We start from the raw sequence: 23775 nt of genomic DNA on the forward strand, positions 1-23775 counted from the left end.
CAGTTCACAGTGCAAGTGTAGATCATAGGTCAGGTCCGAATGAAAATAGGCTTAAATTGCAAAAAGTGCTTTATTATATCATTAATTAACCATTTGCATTTGCAATAAATTCAAACTGAAGTGAGTTTAACAGAACAAACTCTTAATAGTACGATTTCATATAGTAACTTTATTTCGTATTTTGACGGAGAAAATTATAGTAATTCTTTGTGTAAGTTAAACTGCAGATATCGTTTTGATAATAAACACTGACGTAACAAATACATTTTCAAAAGCAGATAAGAAAATCGTTTAACAAGAGACCTTGTAATCAGTTTCAATTTTAATTTCGAAAATAAGGCATGAGTGCGAATTATTTCTTTTGAATAATAAACTTGTTGCAACTTGGAAATATAACTTTAATTAGAGCGTACAGCTCATTTCAATATCTTTGCGTGCGTAATAGATCATAACCTCCATAATTAACTCCTAACAACCGGATCAAATTTATACATTTTTACACAGAATCGATTTTGTGAAGTAAACATCTACTATACTCATACAATCTAATAATCTCGGGAAATGAACAATGTCTGCAAACACTACAGCAAAGCAACCGCAGTTATAGTATTTGCAGAAAAGTGGAAGACAACTTCTACATATTGTGACCAGACATAATATTCGCAGTATGCTGAGGTGCAAGTAGGCCAATCCTTTGCTTTTGTTTTCTCTGTTCCATCATCTATTTTAATTTAAATTAACAAAAAGAACGTAGATAGTAACTATGCAGTATTGCCAAAAAAGATTTATTTCTACTAGTCGAAGGTACCTGATCTTTCAATTCATTGAGCTGTTGAGATAAGTTAAGGACTAGAGTATTGGTTGCCTCTAACTGATTTTGTAAGTTTCTCAGTTCGTTTTGCTCACTGTCGATTTCCTCGACTGAGAGTGACATAGCTCGCATCCGGGGAAACCAGTCCAAGTCATGGCGCTATACAAGTATAAAATAAAATTTATCAAGGAATGCTGATAAGTGTCTTGTTTCATATTCATCGTCTAGGAATGTACCTTTATCATTTCGTATACATAACTTTCAGGACCGGTAAATTCAGTTGGATCTTTAACTCTGACTAATACAATGAAGTACAAATAATGCCACATATTGTGTTCTTCTTTTGTGTGTTCCTCAAAAGTGACTGATTTATTATCAAAGTTTGCTCTGTCGAGACCTATGATTAGTAAATATTTTAGTTTTTAAAATATATTGTTTTACCAACCGCTGAAGAATCTTACCGCAGATAAAGCATGTATTTTTCAGAATTTCTTCTTTCTGCTGTTTCTCACTTCTCAAATCAGCAAAAGTGTCGATGATTACACCAAAGATGAGATTCAACACGATGATAATAACAATAAAGAAGAAAAGGAGGTCGTAAACAACGCGGCCGACAAAAAGAGGCTCCTAAAAGAAGTAAGAAAAGGTTAAATCTCTATTGTAAAGTTTAGTTGTAATAAAAATCCGGTAAACTCTGCATTTCAGCAATTACTCTTGAAGAAGGCTTTCTAAGAACATCGCCTATACCACCACCATTTCTGAGACCCTGGTTCAAAGTAGTGATAATGCACATCAACAATGTGTCACAAGCTCTCTCTTTATCCGAATCGTATTCTATTTCGTCATCGTCGTCCTCTTGCCCTTTCATAACTGTGGCAAATTTTATATTGCGATCGTTATGCAAAAGAAGGCTAGTTAAAGTCTTCTTGCCATTAACAGGGGCTTCTTTACAACTACCATCGGGGCAAGAGCCAGAAGAACTATTTTTGGCCTTTTTAATAACTCTCTGTTCAGATTCTATTATAAAGTCATCCTTAAGATACAGGAATCCAACAATTGAAAATAAGTAAACCAAAATTAAGGCAAGCAGAGCTGTCAGTAATATTGAACGGCCGTTTCTAGTTACGCTTTTTATCACATTAATGAGAGTTTCTTCCCGATAGACCACGTCGAATAACTAATGAAATTATATTTATATTAGACAGAGAGAGAAACTGTATGTTTAAATTTGTCGAGAAGATTAATTGAAAGATTATAAAATACTATAAACATTCTAACTCACCAATAAGCTATAAAAGAATTCATGAACGCATAAGCCCAGGATGCAAATAATTAAATAAACTAGGTGATATATTAATTCTACGTCGCTTAGTAGCTGCCAGTATCCTTTCGAGATCTTTCCTTTGTTGGCTAGCCAACTTACCATAAACGTAATCTTGACCGTTACCTAGTAGTGAAAGTAGTGAAGCACCGTTAAACTGGAACAAAGGTAGTATAAGCGTGATAACATGTCAAAGACGGCAAGAAATTAACAGTCTACCACTTCGATAGCTATACACTGTTATACAAATAGTAACTAGTTACTTATAGGACAGATATGATTTTACTGTCTGAGGTAAGTCAAAAATCATAATAGGGTCATGTATTACAATTACTATCAGTATACAGTATTTCCCTTTTAAACATACATTTAGCAATCCTAGCAACGCCACTGTCGCATCTAGTCCTACTGAAAATATTAGGCGTAAGATAGTCGAGCCAATAAACGTTCGAATGCCAGATGGACGGGGTGCAGTAAGAATTACTGCTAAAGAAATTATCATTGCAGTCCACACTAAAAGCGACAACCTGGGATCCAGATCTAAATTGCATTTGTAAAAGTGTCAATTCAAACAATGAAGTAGTGATTCATCGTGGTCAGAAATTTTAAGACGTTTACCTCGAGTATTGACTGAAAAGGGATAAAAAAAAGCTACGAAAAGATTAATTAGGACAGCAAAGTAGAAGCAAATGTTTCCCCAAACAGTCATTTGGCTGCTAAACCAAAAAAATATTCGGTGACCTATATAGAACAGGATGAACAGGATAAGTAAAACGTAACGGCTGTCAGCTAAAGATTAACTTTTACTTCTTAGTTTCTTCTGCCACTGCATTTCCTCAAACATATCATCTCCCTTTAGAAAGAAATCTGAAATCTATAGAAAGTTTGTGTTACAATTTGAGCTACAATTTTTTTATAAATAGCAAAGGAATACCGGATGGTTACCTTACTGCCCTGGTCGTCTCGTTCAGCTGTATGGTATACTCTGTTCTTAGTTTCTTCTGTTAAATATTCACATAATGGAGGCACCGGGAAAACAATCCTTTCCAGAGTACGGTCTTGTCTCACGATCTACAGGTAGACCAGTAGAGTGTTAGTAATTAATCAAGAATGAAACAGTATCTATGATAACAACATTAGTGAACCTCAATCTGGGCGGTATGCGAGGCGTAGTACTGTAGAGCTCCTTCCTGGGCATTTACAACTTCGTCCTCTGGATCACTTTTTAGCAGCGACTGCAGGTCTTTATTGTGCTGAACCAACTAATCATTTAGGTAAAGTTTAAGCCTGTTAGTAACAAGAAAAATAGCGAACTCATCTACTAGCTACTCATACCTGATGCGCAAGGATAAATATATTATGTCCGACTTCCAGTGGTGAAATTTGGTTTTCTTCATCGTCTTCACCAATATCAATTTTTGCTCTTTCACTCATTCCTTGTTTGTAGGCTTGTCGACAAACATCAACCTAAAAATTTGGAGTGATATTGATGAAATTGTACAGTTAATTTGCTCAATTATGACATAAGAATATATAACCTAATCAGAACGTAGATAAAATTAATCAATTAGGACATAAGAATATGTAATCAAAGAGGATAAATATACCAATTGCTTCGGACTAATATGCAGTAGAATACGGTCGGCATTTTCGCTATCATGTCTGCTTTCCATGACCGCTAACAGTAGCTTTGAGGCATTATTCTAGTATCATAGTAATATACCATAGAATAGAGTTAAAACAAATAAATAACACTTAACTTTAAAGAAAGCATACTTTAAGCTCCAGCACCAAATCCATGCGATGTTTTCCAAGTGGATTAATGTCATTTAAAACGAGGGCAGTTATGATGTCAATTCCGTTAGATTCATGCGATGCGATACAGTTCTATTTATGTAAATTCAATTTTGAAGAATTTAATTATAGTCAACTCTCAAAAATTAGTCCATTGAGTGTTGGTAATTGAAAGCAAACGCATTACTTGATTTTCGTGACAAGGACCCTGACAATACTCTGTTAAGCTCTCTAGGCACTGATTAATAAGACCAACATTATGCTCATTGATGTACAAGCCGAGAAGCCCTAAACCCCCACTGGTACTGCCACAAATACAGTCTAAAAATTGCAACGCTTCCAGAACAAGGTTATAGTTGGTCTTATTATCCTGCTTCCGAATATAGTTCTAAACAGTTATAAGGATTAACGAAAGCATAAATTAATCGACAGGATCATTGTCCGCTTTATCCAAATGCGAACATGTAGTGTATCGCTATACAACATTCGGTAAAGGTAAGGAAGTATCATTACCTGTAAGTCTAGATTGTGGTTTTCACATAGTAACTGCAAGAAGCGTAAAATCGGACCCATGCACATTATTTCAGGCGCCATCATGGCTTTTTTCGCATCACTTTTTAAATTTTGGACTCCCGTTCCGGCTAACATTTCTGATGAAACTGCTCCACTACTACTAGATAAATTATGACCAGAAGATCTAGTGTTACTACCATTGCCTTGAGTGCCGTAGTTTGACTTTTGTCCATCAGTAACTGGAACGCAAGCGAATGACAAATGTTTTTTAGAGTTTTAGCCAAACGGAATCGATGCAAATACTAAAGTTACATGGGACTATCACAAGTATTGCCTACCTTGGTCGGTAGTCATTAAGCTAATACTATTTTTTATTTCTAATTGCGCTTCTTTCATTCTATCGCAAATGCATTTGAAAAAGGCTTCGGATTTCGATTGGCAAAATCGGTCAAAAAAGGACGCCTATTTTAAGAAGGGAGTTATGTAATCACTTCAAATGCATATCTAAATCTAGAATATTGAAACAATGTAAAAATTTAAAGCTTTAAGGTAACCTGTATAACACTATTTCCTCCTTCCAAAAGAGCAATTCCAAGCTCTATACTTTCTAAGAAAACTCGACGACTGATACTCGTCATTACAAGATCAATCACTAGATCAGACGCCCCGTTTTTATCAAGCTGACATTGAATCTGGCAAAGGGTCATGTCAATTCGGGACAGCTTTACATTTCCGGGATGAGAATCAACATGAACAGAGATTCGATCCATTTTCGGCTTTCCTAACGAAATAACACCGTGGGCTCTACTATTATTTCCTGTTGAAATTTCACCATTACTTGTTAGTTTCAGACTGCCATCAATACTCGGCCTACGAAAATTCTTTCCGAAGTATCTAATTAATAAGTTGTTACGTAATTCTTCTCCCTGGGTTTGTTAAAATAATAAATTTCCAGTTATTTAAGCGCTTTAGTGATTCCTGAGATATAATGGTTTAATCGAGACTACCTTGTTATTAAAGCCAACGTCGACAGTCATCATCTCTCTTAAAATTTGTAGGACTTTCAAGCATAAATTCTCTTCACCTTTGTCCAATAACTTCTTCGTATGTTGAATCAGCCTGTCATGAAATTTTATCGGGTTTAACCACATAAATTGGCCAATAAAAGTAATCAGTACCAAAGCATTAGTAACAGGAGAAAAACAGGGTGAATCAGCCAGAAAAAAAGCAAAGTTCCTACTCACTTTGATATGAAGCCGCCATTGGCACACTGGGTTCTAGCTTCAGTTTGTACAGGAAATACCAACTCGGGCCGATACAGTACATCGACTAGTACTGACATTTCTGCATCTACTAACGGCTGCAACTGGTCTTCAAAGAGGCTAACAATATCCTAATATTGACAAAAAATCAATAATTTATATAATAATTTGTCAAATAGACTATTTTAGTAGATTTATTACGAACTTGCAATCCTTCGATAATGTTTCGATAATCTCGATTTTGAGAATTGATGGAATCACGACGGTTTTTGCTATGGCTGATCCATTGTTTTGTACTCTTCATTGCCAATAAGGATTTGCTAAATAATGCGTTGACCTGGCTGTCTAGATCTACAGGTATAGCTATACCACGATTTTTTGCTATAGGGAAACGTACATTAGATTTAACATCGGTTAGTTGTATAATATCATAATTGGTACACAAAAGATCAAAGAGAAGTGTCTGCACGCCACGTATCGATGCAATTATATATTCGTATATAATAAGAACAACCAAAATAAGATAGCTTAGTCGTTTAATAGCAATAGGAATATCACAATCGATCAATAATTGACATTGATATTTTAATCTGTAATACTGACATACCGACTTCTGCTAATACTCTGATACAAGTTTCCACATGATACTTTTGTTGACCATTAAGCCATCGACATAAAGACACGCGATATGATCCTTGTAAAATTTTAACAAATATAGGTTGGCGTGTCTATAGAATGGCAAACCATATCATCTTAGCTTACACTATAGTGAACGTCTATACTCAACACAAATACAGAACATATTTCGTATTAATGAAATCGTTCTACCTGTAGAGTTGTACTAGAATCTGAAAATGGTGAGCTAAAGAAAGATGTTATGATCGTCATTATAGTTTCAGTAACATATTTTTCTAGCCGTAAATCTGCATGTCTACGATCGATTGATTGGCATACCTGAAAAAGAAACAAGTAAAAGATTATCTGTAGGTCTCTTAAGAAGTGCAAAGTGAGAATAATTCTGGTTTTAGGACATTACCAAAGCCATATCTATTAAGAAATTTTCGAACAAAGTCCACATATGATGGCTAGTATAAATTTCTTTCATTTCCACTTCGGTGTCGACGTAGCAATGGTTTAAGAAATTAATGTATGCAATTTTGACCTGTTTCGAGAGAATTCGTTAAAGCATAATGAATCTTAACCAGGTCAAAAATAAGATCCCACCTCAGGCAAGCAGTCTTGGTCACACACAATTTTAACTGTATCATCCAAGGGAAGCAGACTGTGGCATTTGATTTCGGTATAAACATTCTTTCCTTCTGTACAACATGCCAACAGATGTACAAGATTAATATGGTACGACAAAGCCCCGCTATCTTCAAAACGTTCACGCTCCGATCTCATCATTTCAATGAACCCATCAAAAGACGCTTTATCGTTATAAAATAATAGTACTTCTTCCCCGACGTTAACAAGCTGTAAAGTATTTACATACATTACGACACTCGAAGAGCAATGTAGAAGTATTTGATTGAATAGTAACGTATACCTCAGCCATTACTAGATCTTGTGTTTTACGAATATACTGGCTTTCCGCCTTAACGATCGTTTGCAAAAACTTTAAATATTGCACGTGTCGACCGTGCGTTTCAATGCAGTGGACGAAATGTTGTACAACCCTCTCGGTTATTTCGTTACAAAGATTAGAGTTATTCAGAAAGATACTCCGTGCGGTTTCTGCTTCCAGTAACTAAAATATATTGAAGTCGAAAAAAGGTAGATTTAAATGCACGATGACATAAATAAATATACCTTTTATTGACTAAATTTACTCTACGTTTATCTAGAAATTACCCCAGGGGTCAAAAATAGATCCAAGTATTTATGAAGTATAGCCTGATTAGCTGGATTACCAAAACAAAAGTTCTGCAAAAATTGATGTGCTAACTTCATGATTTGTTTCATCTTACGGTCGGAGGCCTAAAGAAGTGCTGGCGTTAATCTATCAGTATAGCTTAAGCAGGACATGAAATGAACTATCAAACCTTGTCGTACGGGATCTGTAAGAGTTCTAGAACCACCGTATGTGCGCCTAGATTTCTTAGCAACCGTTGTTCATGTTTTCGATTTTTATTCGTACTTTCAGATATACATAATTTACTTAACCGTTCCAGAATCTGAATGATAAAAATTATTTACACAGATAATTTTATCTTCATGATTGATCAATCTCAAAATGAAACTTTTATGCTCTAAGATACAACTTACCTGTTGAATTTTGGAATAGTTCTGAACTGATTCATTGTCGCCAAAGGATTGCTCCAAGTCGATAGAAGGGTATCTTCCCAGCGCAGCATTCTTTTCTATAATAGCTTGTATGTTCTTTTCTAGATTCTAAGTACAAACAGTTGTGCTTATTGGACGCAATTTCAATTTCATAAAGATTCCTGACAAATAAGGCTAGCCTTACAACATCTGTGTTATCATTTGCCTTGTTCTTTTCTTGGTTCTTGGCGTTGTTATTCTCCTTTTCAGCAGATTTCTTTGAGTCTGTCTTAGACTTTTTCTTCTTGTCACCTTTAGCGTTACTCTTGCTTTTAAATACCCATAACTCTGATTTCTCAACTAGAAGTCGCAATTGATCTAGATCCTGCTTGATTTGTTTATAATTTTCAATATCGCTCTTCGATACTAGTAATTGAACCTAGAACACAAAGGATATGCTTTACTTTTTCAATATTACACTTATATTAGCTATAATAATCGTATTCCTAATAAGTCAAAACGAATTCCTGAATTAATTTCAGAAGGGCGAAGGTGCCTGATTGTGGAGTCTATATAATTTGACATCGAACAAATAACTGATTGCAACTCGTAGTTAATAAAACACTAACCCTGAGCCAGCGAGATTCTAACATATCTATTCCTTATAATAGTTCGTTAGTGTTCAGTACATTACCTTACTTGAGAAATACTCTATACGGTCATATAACAAAGAGCTACTACCTGAGAGATGTATCTGGTCTTCTAATAACTTAGCTTTCAAATAACTGCATTACATGAACATGTACGTAAGTATACAGTATCACCATATAGCTTCAAAGGTTGTAAGAAATCGTAAATTATATTATAGATTATGATTCGAACATGTACTACACAGAACGAAGTATTTCGCTTTGTAGCGATAACATTTTAACAGAAGGTGCTCTTGTTGCACTCCTAAGATGCAAATATTGGAAATTTATAGTACAAACCATAACGACAAACCTGTTTAAAAGCCTGGAGTACTTCTTGTCGTTGACTGAAGTGTCTAAAAAGCAATTGTAATGCACCAGACACTAACGGAGCGTAATCGTGCATAGTCAAATACAGCAGAACTCGAAGAAAAGTTCGACCACCACAACCATCTAAGTCCAGGTCAATATTCCTGTTCAGATGTCGAGAATTTAGTGGTCTAAAACGAAAAAAGAATTGTAGAAAGTTGTGTTTGAAGTAATTACCCCATGCTACCGAAAATCTTTTCAGCCTCAGCGCTTATTTTCTCTAAGTCCACGCCTACTCTCCAATATTCCATCAACGGTGAAAATTTTCCATTAACAGTAAGTAGAAAGTAGTTACTGGTTTCAAATACGTTATGACGTTACAGTATCAAATTAATTTCAGAAATTGCCACCGTACTATCTATTAAAAGTGACTATGTAACATACCTGGTTTTGTGGTTCCTGCAACACTATTTGTCGTAGCGCCTTTCTCCCCAAACTCTCGTTTAAACATCGATAATAAGCAAGAAATCCGGTAGTCCAGACGGACGTCCATAATAAATTGCAAAATTTCAATTATTTTCAATTTCGTATTCATGACGAGTACGTCTTCTGATTTAGTTTTCCCTATGCTACCAACTTGCGAGACCATTTCGTGTGTTGCAGCTGGTGCGTCTCTTCGATTCGTACTCGCATTATTACCAACGATAATGTTAGTCATAACAGATCCTACACCATGAATAGATTTTATTACACTATTCGGCCACTGCGGATTTGGGAGTGCAGCTGATAAAGATTCCATATATAATACAAATTTTAGATCATGTAGTATCACTTAAATTAAGAGAAGATCATCAATTTAAGCCAACCTATAGTGGTCTCTTTATTAGCTTCAGGAACGACATCACTTTCAGATATGTTAACAGGCTGTTGACAGTCAAGAATGGATAACAACGTCTTGTTCAACCTTAGTAAGTCGCTAAAGCTGTAAAATCCGAATTGGATCAATTTTGACGCTAGTTGTACCACCTAACCGACAATTGGAAATAAGTACTGTATTGGTTCTAGCATAACTACATACAGGAAGCAAACTTTTCAAATATTGTGAGTATATGAATGATAAATTACTTGATAAGTAAGCTTATTTTGTTCCTTGTTGTGATGGTTCCAGTTGGTACCAATCACGTTAGTTAAATAACCTTCTACAAATTTTATCGTGCTTGCAAATTTCGAAGTCATATCTTCTTTTACTTTTTGTTCCATTAAAGACTTATCGTATCTGTTTAAATATTCGTAAATCTAATTAGTACTGCTAGTGCAATAGACACAGAAAGCTAAGTTCAGATTGCCACAAAGGCATTCGGCGAATGGTAGGATCACATAACTTACTCTTCAATAGTTATTTTGGTCGGTATTTCAGCCCACAAACGGGCGTATTTAACAGGGGTTACAGGCTCTTGAGGATCGCGGTCTACGTGCATATGTAACATCAAACGAGTAAAAGAAGCCCGAAGATCGCAGGGTAAAGCTTCATCCGACATACACCTAGTGATATTATTTTGTTTGCCCATTGAAAAAAATAAACAGTTGCAAGGACGTGAATTCTTTAATGCGTCGGTGATTAATTTGTACACTTACCGACGGATAAGGTCGATATCTAATTGTTTGCAAAGACTATTGATAGCCAAGTATTGGCGGTCCAGACACATTTGCGAGAATAAATCTAATTGGTATCTACAAAGCAGGGAATTACAGTCTTCACATGTACTGTAGAGACACTATGATAAAGTATCGGGATTTTACAATTTATATTACTACTACTTACCGGTAGTACTTCAAAAGTTCGATGTCTTCCCTGTTTCCTTCATGGGCTCCTTGTGCTAGATCTCTTTGGCTTTTACTGAAATTACCGTCACGCGAGCAGAGATACACTTTGCTATCGGATTCTTCATTGATGATCCTAATAATTAGCAGGTAATGTAAGCAAGATTCCAGAATTATGACATTGGAATAAGGCTATGCTCCAGGATTAAAATCCTAAAGTTAGTATAATAAGACAGGTACTGTACGTCATATGCAAAACACTGTTGTACGTTTACTTTGTTTCAAACAAGATGTCGGAATTCTCTTTGCTCAAGACAGCTTTACAAATGAGTTCTTGTGTGGCGGGTATGGCAGTATTGTTGGACACACATAAATCCGATAAATAATCTAGAAATCTTAATAACAAGAGTAGTTTAACACCATTTTCGAAAAGGTTAAGTTTTATTGCACATAAATTTTGTTTTGCTTACTCTTTATTACGACGGACTAGGTTTACAAAGGTGTCAATCTCTTTTGCTGTAATATGCTTTTCAAGTAATTTTCTGTTATTGTGTAACAGCGCAGTAATGGTGTCTTCAGCAAGGACGTCATATCCGATTTGTTGTTGCATAAATCCAAATTGTTTGGCAATGTATTCCTTCAACACAAGAGGTGTAATCAAATTGAATGCTTATACCAGAGGACTAGACAGTTTAATAAATTCACTGGTTTTATTTAGTCCTTCCCAAATACCTGATTTTTTCGATAATCTTGTTGTGAATGTCTCAGAATTCTATAGGACAGCCTACAAATATGTCTAATAGAAGTATGCCTTTGGTCTGCTAATTCCTCCATTCTGAGTAGACATCCTGTACCAATGTCCGAAAAAGGGGCCTTGAGTAGTCGGAATACCTGTTCCAATATATTCTGTTCTCGAGTTAATTTCTGCCTTTCTCTATCAGGTTTATTAGTGGTGACAGATAGCGCATCTCCAACGGGTTCCATATCGACAATAAAATATACTACGTCCGTCAGTAACTGCGTCACAAAGCGTCTTTCAGTTTGTGAAAAAGTGCCTTTTTCTACTTTGCTTGCAAAATCGGCGAGTACCTATTATATTAGATAACATCAATAAAATTTCAGATAGGTAATACTTCAAATAGCCTCCTACTTTGCTGGCGTCGTTAGCAAAATCGAGATCTCGGACTTCTGATGCGGGCACTGGAACAATTGCAAATGCTTCCTTATCTTCACGAATACTTGCCGTTCCTACTTTCAGCATAACCGGCTTATCTTCATCACTATCATAAGCAATTTGACTACTATGCACCCAAGTATTCGTGCATAAATGTCGTAGCCTTACGTAGCAGCTCCTGCAAATGAAAAAGGTAGTGGACAGTTATAAGAAACACGGAATATTCTTACAACTTTATACAGAATAACTACCTTGGAACCAGCGCATCACTATGTTGTAGCGTTGTTGGATCTAATTCAAAGATTGACGCGATATCATGACCATGCGGTACAGCAACCAAATGATATACAGGTCCACCAGCAGAGCCTCGTAATTTTTCGCGAGTAACATCTGGAGTTGGATCATGATCGATCTGGAAAATATCGACACGTATGACTTTGCCATTAATTAAAATAAATCTAGGTTTCATAACTGTACTAAGTCATACCTCAGCGGCTAAATACTTTCCAGTAGCCAAATGTTTAAAACGAAATAGACTATTCCAACGTCCAGCACCTCCACGACAAGGATCATGCTGAACGACCTATAGGAGAGGAGTAACAATGATAAGTAAACTGATTGCATAGAGCTAACATATCACAAACAAAAGACCTCTGCTTCCCACAGCGCTTTCGAACTTGTGGCAGAAGACGCCGATGCACGTGCTGTGGTACGTAAAAACACATGCATTTTACTTTTGTAATCATCTGCGGTAAGAAATTTTTCTTGTTCCGCATGGAATAAGCGTATTACATCACCCTGTAATGACAGCATATTATTTCATCAATATAATTGATTATTCACACTGTTAGGCCATTCTACAAAAATCAGCTAACCCCCTTTAGTATGTCGTCTCTATTTTCTGAATAATCCATAAAAAGAGAGATCTTCCAGCTCGTATTGCAGTTTACCGAATTGACCTTCAATTTATATTCATAATTTTATTACTATGCAGTCCCAATGACAGAAGATGCAGGTTGATTGATTGGTCACATACCTCCTTGCAACCAGGATTGTCTACTAGTTCATGGTTGCTTGCATGCAGTGGCTGTCCAGCATTAACTGGGTTAACTATAACTTTGTCCCCGACAACCACCTTTACAATTCAGTACAAGATAAAATGCGGTTATTATTGATTGCATATGTGTACTATACATGCAGGAATAAAAGACAGTCTTCACTATGGAATTACACCCTTAACTTTACCAGTACTTTATAACCGTAATACTACCAACTATTTCTTAAACAGTGAGTAATACTTTAAGGTAATGACATCTTATTCCTAACGTAGAAAAAATAAGTTAAAAACACTAACGTTATCGCCAACACTCCGTAATTTGTAAAATGGAACCACATAGAACCATGATCCCTAAATAAGCAGTACATTAAGTGATATCTCAGCAATAAGATCGGAACATAGCATTATACTTAGCAATCTCATACTTCGTTCCCGTTAGTGTCTAATGTGACTCTCATAGCATTTTTTTCCAATAAAGCCGGCAGGCGCTTATTGACGGTTAAGTATTTATTACTCTTGAGATGCAACAGCTGAGCAAATATGTATAGTGTTAGAGAGACATTTTGACAGAGAATGCAAATTGTTTGTCATACCTGAATTACATTTCCGTACTGAATTGTCGTACCAAGAAGTTTTCCGTATTCTTGTTCATTTTGTTTCTTTTCCATTTCTGCTGCATGCTAACAAGTTCATAAATCAAGAATTTACAAGATAGGCATGCAATAAAATTAAAAATTTTTATGCTACACTTCTGCAATTTTTTATAAAGCTCATTGCTTTACTTGACATAAAAGAATTGTGGATACTGTAGTGCTTCACGTGTCATGATATATTTTCTACATTATCTGTACAAATTGTTTATATAGTGACAGCACCAATAATATCTGAGATAACTAAGGCTATTTAATAACGATATGAAAGCTAGTGTGATGCGATAAACACGGATAAGATTTTTGTCGCTCATATGTAATACAAGCAATATACATGTTTCTTAGTCTAACAAACTGCGTTATTATTTTGTATTTCCGTATTTCTTTGATCAAATATGAAAATTTAAACACTCGTAATAGTGGGCAAGAAAAGCGGCTAAGCCTGTAAACCAGATTGAGTAATTTAATTCTGTTAATCTCTAGCTGGCCTACTTAACCCTCCATAATTGCCTACGAAATAAAGTGGCGCAATACAGCAAAACATTCTACCGACAAATCTAAAAGTGATATTTTCTGCATGCTAGTTGAATAGAAACTTATAAATTATAAGCAAGAATGATGGAATATAACAAATTCTGCATTTGCAAATGGTTTTCTGTTACAAATACAGTGCGATAAATATTTACACTATTTAGCACACTCAGGAGTAGATATTTGTAAAATAAATCACTTACACTTGATAAGAAATGAGATGCTTCCTCGTCAGAAGCGCAGACATACGGTATGTAATATAATACATGCATACTCATACATATTGAATACTTGCAGGTGATAAAAATTGTTTGAATACGCTGTACATCGTCCTGAATAATCATATTGACAGCATTATCTAACTCCATCTATACATTCTCGTTTCTTACGTGTAACTTTTTAAGTAATACAGCATCGGTAGCAGAAGATAATGTCGGTTTAGCGGCTTTCCAGAATTGCTTTTGTGCTGAGTAGCGTGACATTGGACATATCTTAAATAAGCAATCTGTTGAATAGGTCAGATATTAGTCAAAAGCAAGTAAAGACTTCTAATCAAGTTTCGTAATATAGAATTTGTAACTAAGAAATTACTTTAACACTAGATCCTCTATGTCGTAGACAAAGCGACATACATTATTACATGAATATGTGATTCGAAATACAGAAGGTAATAGCGAATTATATTGCATCTGCAGGGTAAACACCATTATGTGCTAGTTAGGCTAGTGAGTCGGCAGCGGAAAAGATATCGACTAATACATAATTTATCGTACTATGCTACAGTGAATACTACTAGATTGCGTTATTTATCATTATCCATTATTAGATGATAAATGCAATTAACTTTAGGAGTATCGAGGTATCTGATAAGATAGTGACTCAGTTGCTAACAATGTTTCGACGTTACTATCAAATTTTATAATAATTTTCGTACTTATTTAAAGACACTTTATCAACAGGATTATAAGACAGTTCCATCGTTGACATACTGTAGGTGATATCTAATTCAGCGTTACAGTAAGTGAAGTACGATGAACACTACTATATACAGTAATTTTGAAATGATCTAATAGAGGCTGCCTCAACAGAATTTTGATCAGTTGATCACTAAAAGTTTTACTGACAATATATTTAATCGCCTAGAAGTATGAGTATCTCGTTACAAGGCAAACGGCTGTAAATACGATTAAATCTTGTACACATCGAATAGTACATTATTATGACGACATCGTTAGTTAATCAATCAAAGCTTGTTTGCACACGACTTAAACGCACCCCGAAATTTTTTTGGGGGATTTGCCAAATCACCAGCGTCTGGCTGCACCACACATCGGTCATCAACTAAGCTGGAAAATTATAATTTAAATTTATCAAGTATAAATATAGAACAATTTAGTAAACAAATAGCGATTTATGAAACATTCTTTAATAAGGATACTAAAATAGTCAACCAAACATGGTATCTTATAGCGATAGAAGTTAGCTATGGTTATAATTATGATTTGGCGCTATGGACTACATCAGTTGTAACTTATTTAGACTACCAGACAATTACAATCAAAACTTTAAAATTCGTCGGCAATAAATGAAAACGTTGGCACGAAAACTATAAAAGCTAAATTTGAAGCCCCCTTATCACTAATTATCTCAGATCAAAGTTTACCTTACGATAAAATACGGCACGGTGTATTGCAGCTATAGTATTATATATGTGAACGGAAACTATCGGGTATGAATAATTCTAAGGTAAATAATATTATTTATTTAATAGAGGTTACATTTAATTGTAATGATGACTAGAAAATGATAGTGATGTAAACGTACATTCCTCTTAATGAAAAGCTTCCAACATTTGCATGATATTTTCTTTAAATTAATATACTACGATATCCGTATTCTTATTATAACCGTTTGCAGTGCTTCGCTAAACTACTACATTACCATTACTTGACTAGTAGCGAAGCTTATGAGTAGTGACAAGCGCAACTGACCCATAGTACAGCCATATTAATCTGTCATACTTAACCGTAAATCACTCTATGTGATGACAATAATTGAGGGAGTTCTCAACTGAGGCTAAAGTTTGGAGCTAAGCTACCAGCATTACTTGGAATTGCTTCTAGTTTATAAGTCACGGCGAGTTTTACTGATTATTTGAATGTTGCTGTAGAGAAGCAAAAGGTATTCACTCTCAGACATGGACTAAACGCGGTTGCCACCGTAGAAGTAATGTCCAGTCATAGGTTATTTTGCTTCAGAACTGTAAATGACTGAGTGTTACGATATAAAATAGTTCTGGGTAAGACTAGCATCAACTCTTATATTTATATTAATCCTACAACGGTACAAACTCATTACTCTTCAGTATAGGAAGACGACAGTGGATAGTCAGTACTACAGGTGTACCTCCATTTGCTCAGTTGGTTGATGCACACTTGTATAATGCACAGTAGAGACTTTTAAAGCATAGAGAGTGTATGTTATCAACCTTTTTCGTTAATAGTAGGCAATAGTTCTTGTCGTGCAAATACGTGGTGAAATAGTAAACATTGATATTGTGCTAGGGTACTGTTAACTGATCATGATCAGGCCTAATCACTTTAGTCCGACAATTGCCAAGTGAAATACTGAACTTACGGTTTCTAATATAATCATATGAATCATTGCAACCAGAATAAAACGCAGATACTTAACGATACATATGATATAATTGATTGGTATAGTTAGTAGTTTACAGCATGGATAAATCATTTATTCGAAAAGTAATTTGATTTATGAGCCCAGCAAGTGCACAAGTCTACATCGAACGTTCAATGTTCATGGTTATGCGTTTGTAAGGTGCAATCAATGTGTTGTAAATAATGACACCAAATATCTCGTATGTTCATGGACGTACTTTCTACGGTGCACAGTTTGATGCCGTGACAGTAACGCCAGCCCTATGCATTTCTGATTTGATTTATAGGGATTTAGCGGATTTTTAACAAGATAAATACTATAATTAATCGATACTACGGTTGGAGATTATCACGCAATCGCTTCATTATAGTGGTTGCCCCAAAGTACAGTACAAAATAATACTGTATTGTACTTGTATAAGGGTAAAACGATACCATACTGTAAGCACGCTACACATTACTATATTGTACAAGCGTAGTACAGCACTATCATTTGAAACACCACTGGTACTGTACGAATACACGGAACAATGGTTCAATGAGTAACTGTGGTAGCGTGTGCATTGACTTTTAACGAACCCATTATCGTAATAAAACGTCAGTCATAAAGTAAAATTGGCAGTGTCTATCTTCAGAAAGAATACAAATATTAGGTAGACATACATTAGAATCTGAGATCATAGAAAATTACTATTGCAAGTAAAATACAATAAAGATCTACGCATGTAATATACAATCTACAGTATTTGTTGTAAAATGCTAGTAAATTACTTTTCTTACCCTAATGTGCAAATAAATCCGCAGACCGTCCCTTCTGCATATAGAGATGCGATATCTCCAACGTGTAAAAATCTAGCTCCTGATTCAGTCATGGTGATTTATCGAAAATGCTTCAGTTAATTCTACCTTGCTAATGAATATAATAATACGAACAATAAACAATATGGATAATATGGTGATAAAAATTAAAGATGTTATCCGTAGCTCAGAATACTAAACAGTGAAGTAATAGGATTTTATTACAGTGAACCGTTCAATGAGAGCAGAAATAACTTTTGGGTTAAACTATACTGCTTTTGAAGGGCACTACAGTGCTTCCGGTTGTATACAGTAAGTGAACATCGTAAGTTAATACCATACCTTAGGACTTTATCCTATATATCATATTATAACATTATAACTTGAAATAATGGCATATCGACGCGAAATCAGTTTTGTGGTTCTTGAATGTTGTTGGAGTTTCTGTGAGCACTACAGTTCCTGTATTCGCCAGATTTGCAAACAGGTACACCATACAGTACGGTACACTGCTTCATACAAACAGTGTACTGTAGAGTAAAGTACTGTACAGTACCGTACAGTACTGTACTATGTACTGTGTTCACAATACATTGTACACTAATGCACAGTACTGTACAGTACTGCATCGTACTGTACTGTACACGCGTACAGTACCTGTGCACTGTACAGTACACAAGTTTGGTACATGTACTGTACGGCAGTACTGTACAGACTGTACGGTATAATCACTGACAATCATTTTGCTTCAGTTCTATCAAACACCACGAATTGAAACAGTACAGTACTGTACTGTATTCATTAGCAAAGCGTGCTGGTTATTATAGTCACTTGGTCCGCACCAGTCTGCCATGGACTGTGAACAGGGCTCATTTTTCTAGCAAAACTGTGATTGTGACAGAAACAGCGAATCAAGCCTCGTTTTTACAGTACTGTACACTGAGTGTACTGTACAGTACTTATTTTGCTACATAGGCCAGTATTACGGAGTGAGTTGTAAAATGGTTAGACCGACCGCACATACTGTATAACAGCGATTGATAGTTTGTATTAGAAACTTTAAAGAAATATAATTATTCAATACTTCAATAAAAAGTAATAGAAATACCAAGAACCAATTACTCAATGTTGTAGTGATCTGTCTGCGTGAAATTTGAGCCAAATTTAAAGTAAATTTCTTCAAAATTTAAAGATATGTCTAGCAACATCATAGCTGAATAATGAACATCTTTCAATCATTTTATAAGGCTTGCCACGCCCCTGTGATAAAGGTCTTGTGTGCGTGTGCAGTACAGTGTACAGTAGCCATTGCATGTTATGGTTTTACCGTACTGTACGGTACTGCATGACTTAAAGTGACAGCACTATACTGTACTATGCACTACAGTACTACTCCAGCTGCAGATTAGATTTTACATTTACATTTTCTAGCGCCCTACGATGGTTTTATATTTATCTGGCACGTACGTATATGTTGCAAATATAATTATACATATATGATTCATTAAATTTTGACAGTGAGTCGGGTGGTGTTGTAAGTGCAGAATGTTACGACGACGCATACTGAATGCAGGCAAGAATGAAAACGCTGGAAATCATAAAGCGATACCTTTCTTTGAAAATCATGGTCCTTTCGATCAAGAAACAGATACGAGTGGCATTGCAAAATCATCCTTGTCGTGCTCGCGAGATACCACGCCGGTTTGGAAGGATGAGGTGATAATAAATAATGCGATGGTGCAGTAAAGTGTAAAGTGATAGCAATACCTGCAATTACTCACAATTACTTTGCGTTAGAAAGTAACATAGATCAATTAAGTATTAAGCAGATCCTTAGGAGTTATAATTGCAGAGTCGCATATAGGTAGGTCTTGAAGATCGAACATTTTATTTTATTTTGTGTTCCATAGGAGTATGCAGGTAACCCAAGGAACCCTGCGTGGACAGACGAAAATGACATCAGTGAGCAGTAAGTCATCAAAATTCTGTATTTTATGTTATGCCGTACTACGATACTGTACCGAGATTTTGTGGTCATCTCACCTGGTAGCTGCTTAAAGTCGCAGATAATTATATAATTTATTCGTAATAGTGCGGTAATTAAATGTCGTTATGCGCGTACTGTATATTGTACAATAATTATAGTAGCAATTGTTACAATGATACCAGATTGACCAAACCACAACGAGTAAAGACTTTTAAATTATATTTGCATGAAGATGTAATTTGATCGTGACGAAATCTGTCAATAGCTGAGGTGTCAGGTGATTTGAATTATAGGGTATTAATACCTCTTCACCAAAAGTACAAGAAATTGCGGTTAGGATCGGAAGAGAAGTTGATATCAGCTCATGCTTTAGAAGACAAACTTAGAGAGAAGTACGGCATTAAATAAACTAATAATATACTTCAAAATATTCAATTTCGTTAATCATATTACTGTAGTTAACCGATATAACGTGAATGTAATTATATGATGCTGAATTAGTTGGGTTACTTGTTACTTGCTTAATCGGATCAAATCATAATTATTTTAAGTTTCTATGATGTAATTGGCCAACCATCTTGGGCAGCACTTTCTGAAGATCCGGATCACGATGGCTACGGAGGTAAGGATCTCACAATTTGATTTTGATATTAAGTATTAAACCAATAAGTGAAATTAATCAACCACTGGATTCTTAAAATTTCTGCAGTAAAGCCTGGTAGACTATTCTAGTGACTAATAAGCATTAAATTTGTATTACATGGCGTGAAATTCTGTGTGTACTCATTCGCCGTGTTTTCATAATCAATACTGAAGATGACTTATGCTTTGTAGAATTGAAACTTTTAAATAATAGATGTTTCTAATAATGTTACAGTAAAAAAATTATACTTATTGAAGGCATGCTAATTAATTTTAGACAGTACGCGGCATCACTATCGATATCATAAGAAGAAACGACTCAGTATTAGTCCCATTGGTGTTGCATCTCATGATATTGAGGTTGGTTTTATAATATAATATATCACTAAATAACAGTTATCGTGTGATATATGTTGACCATCTTTCGTATATTGAATGGTTCTCGTGCTTTTGCCTCAGATCGATTTCATATCGTTACATATATTACTTTTCGTCCATACAGAATTCCTTAAAGTTTATAGATTTCCATCCGACTAAGCCGATCTTATTATCGGCTGGTATATCCAAAACATTAAATATTTTCCAGGTATACTGAGCTAGTAGCTCGCGACGTAAATGTGATCAGGTGATCAAGTAATCGGATCGTGAGCCTGATTAATAGCTACCGCTTTACTAAATTAAATACTACACTGAAGTGCTATTCGATGTACATCATCAAGTCTTGTTGTATTTAATGCTATAGGTTAACAAAGATGCAGTTATTAAACTGCAAAATATTTATTTTGAAAATTATCCGCTGCAAATGGCTCTATTTTCTATGGATGGCCGACAGATAGTCTTATCTTCAAGACATAAGCCATTGTGGTTTTATGACCTTCAGTCAAACCGTACTTTAAAAATTGGAAAACTGATTGGTATAATTTTTGTTCAGACGTAGATTGATTTTGTGTACGCGTATGTGGTTATTGTATACTCTAAACACATATTCAATCTTTTATCGATGTTGTAGGAAAATCTTTCAGTTCCAGCAAAGGCATTTCGGTCTCTCCGGACAATAAATTGATAGCCGTCATAAGTGATGATGGCTACATTAAACTTGTTTCATACCATGTAATATAAGTTAATTATGCATTTTAATCAAACTCGATAACCGTAGAATTGATGAAGGTTTCATTTTTATGCAGACAAAGGAGCTTATCGGCGAATTAAAAATGAATGGATCAGTTTGCGTAGCTAGTTTTTCGGATGATGGGTCCCAATTATATGCCGGAGGAGGTCATATCAGAATTGTAGATTTTCTAATTACAGAATTATACATTACTTAGGTTGCTTGAGAGTTATTTGTCAGATTTTTTAAGTCAGTTTGCATTTATATAATGTAAGGTATACGAACATTTAGTCGTCAGCAACTTTAATATGTATTAGTGCATTAATACTTAGGACAGCTAATTTCTACTGCTTGTATACAGCTTGTGCAAAGCTTCACCAATGAATACTTATTAGTAATACGTTTCGGTGGAACTATAGGTGATGGTGAAGTGTACGTTTGGGATGTTGGTCATCGCTCTTGCATTCACAGATTTGAGGATGAAGGGTCTATTTCCTGTTCAAGTATCTGCATTTCTCAAGACGGGAAGTACTTTGTTAGCGGGTATGGAAAGCCTTTACGCAGTGTCGCAGATATTTTTCTAGCCATAAAGACAGATATGTCGTTTCTGTTTTTTAAATTAATAGCCTAATGTTTCAAATGTTAGATCTAGTACAGGTAGTGTTAACGTTTATAACAAAGACGACATATGGAAATCCCGTCCAGAACCAATGAAAAAATTTCAAAATTTGCAATCTGCCATTAACGTTTCTAAAATAAATTCGACGAGGTAGTTAACAAATTTGCTGCTAAGTTCCGGAAGTACTCTTCAGTACTAATTAGTCTGGCCTCTTACGTATAAAAATCTTAAATCACGAAGCAATTTGCAAATTTGTGAATTATTTCGCTAAGGAATTGTATGCAGATATAGATGATTTAGGCCTATACCATATAGTGAAGTTTATATGTATATTTTGCGGCTTTTACTTTATAGTTTATTTTTAATTGCAGTATATTTACACATACGTGTATTACGTAGATTGTATGCGAACGAATATAATGGAATTTGGATAATATCTGAAAGTGTTTTCAGCTAAATTTATAGCTACTAGATTAGATGTGGTGAAAAAGTATTTGATGTAACCCTTACTGTTACGATGGTGTAGCTAATTTTTGGAAATAAGGCTTAATCTTTTTATTGTCGTAATTTATATTCCTAGTCAAGTATTGGTTTATTCATCCGTTAAACCGAAAAATTCACTTAAACTGGTAATCAAATTTAAAGTTATGAGATTATTATCACTCATTTATATTTTAATGGTTGTGCGGTGATTAACGTGATACGATTGTCTACGCTTTGCAAGGAACCGTTGTTGTGAAAAATATCGTATTGAAGGCGATTGTTTACTTATGCTTCTGAATTCTTGTAATGTTAACCATAGGTAGATTTGAAGTCTCTCTCTGTGATGTCATACTGGCCCACGCGTCAAAACCGGCTTGGGTATATCCAGTCCGCCGCGTTCTCTGCAGACGGAAGCCAGCTAGCACTTGGAAATTCTATTGGCAAAATATCTGTTTTTGAGTAAGTAAAATTTATCCGTCATCGTTTATTTCGTGATTCGCATTGCTAGATTTTATAACCTATTGAAGCTTATTTTGGGTATGAATTCTATTATAGGATGGTCAATAGTGGGTAATTCTTATTACGAATTCTGCTCTTTCGAAGGATGTTTAGAATAAGTTGTAATGTTACGTTTACATTTGCTTTCATTAATGAAGAAATACCAAGCACTGTAAATAATAGTGTAACATTTTTGAGTTGCTATATTCCATCGGAATGAATGATATCTGGTTGTTCTGCAGCTGGAAAGTTATGAATTTTACATATTGGTAGATTATACTACTACAAATATGACTTAGAACATTATTAATGAAATTTTGTAATTTTATAATTTGATACTGTGGCCTGCAGTTATAAACATTAGCTGTGGATATCGGCTGTTTTTATATGTTTGCAAGTACAGAATGACTTCCTATATGTTGCAAATAAAATCTCGCAATTTCAGCTGCTCTATCTATACTGTTGTTTATGCAGCATTTTACCTTGGAGTAAGGTAACGCATATACTTTAATTAATGAACCTGATTGATCGTTAATTTGTCTGATTGATTCTCTTATTACTTTAATAACTAATTTACTTTGCCGCATACTGTAAGTTTTCACCTTCAGTTGTTGCTGATGCCGATAGGTCAAGTAATCGTAGAAAAACTTTTTAGTTCGTTGAGTTTTATATACTGGCTCAGAAAATTCCTAAGGTCAGTTACATATTTAAGGAATAGTGAGTTGCTAGTAGATGGCTGTTATTACCTGCAAAATTCATGAATTT

The 23775-nt window shown here is 35.1% G+C and overlaps 2 protein-coding genes across 2 annotated transcripts; one reads left to right on the top strand and one right to left on the bottom strand.

The window, feature by feature from the left end:
• Positions 1-634: 634 nt before the first annotated feature.
• Positions 635-17747, bottom strand: TRIADDRAFT_56365 (uncharacterized protein; the record flags this gene model as incomplete). The annotated part of the gene is made up of 48 exons (XM_002112790.1): positions 635-721; positions 809-970; positions 1048-1208; positions 1273-1438; positions 1524-1988; positions 2094-2258; positions 2500-2672; positions 2751-2873; positions 2940-3006; positions 3078-3203; positions 3278-3394; positions 3468-3599; positions 3909-4019; positions 4114-4314; positions 4440-4678; positions 4778-4901; positions 4994-5365; positions 5447-5558; positions 5684-5832; positions 5907-6082; positions 6309-6429; positions 6530-6655; positions 6738-6863; positions 6926-7177; positions 7251-7451; positions 7747-7878; positions 7970-8095; positions 8172-8405; positions 8969-9108; positions 9409-9747; positions 10161-10240; positions 10351-10506; positions 10600-10695; positions 10787-10921; positions 11256-11422; positions 11518-11874; positions 11936-12137; positions 12211-12371; positions 12447-12542; positions 12611-12757; positions 12996-13094; positions 13314-13367; positions 13442-13546; positions 13610-13696; positions 14401-14529; positions 14587-14702; positions 15473-15543; positions 17656-17747. 48 exons carry the CDS (start codon positions 17745-17747, stop codon positions 635-637), a joined length of 7575 nt encoding a protein of 2524 aa, XP_002112826.1.
• Positions 17748-19218: 1471 nt separating this feature from the next.
• Positions 19219-22041, top strand: TRIADDRAFT_56366 (uncharacterized protein; the record flags this gene model as incomplete). Its single annotated transcript, XM_002112359.1, has 9 exons — positions 19219-19389; positions 19584-19642; positions 20212-20282; positions 20580-20662; positions 20805-20888; positions 21045-21216; positions 21312-21412; positions 21487-21577; positions 21830-22041. The coding sequence occupies 9 exons, from the start codon at positions 19219-19221 to the stop codon at positions 22039-22041; spliced, it is 1044 nt and encodes a 347-aa protein (XP_002112395.1).
• Positions 22042-23775: the final 1734 nt, after the last annotated feature.

The sequence above is a fragment of the Trichoplax adhaerens genome, genomic scaffold, assembly GCF_000150275.1.
Source record: "Trichoplax adhaerens TRIADscaffold_5 genomic scaffold, whole genome shotgun sequence".
Classification (NCBI taxonomy): domain Eukaryota; kingdom Metazoa; phylum Placozoa; class Uniplacotomia; order Trichoplacea; family Trichoplacidae; genus Trichoplax; species Trichoplax adhaerens.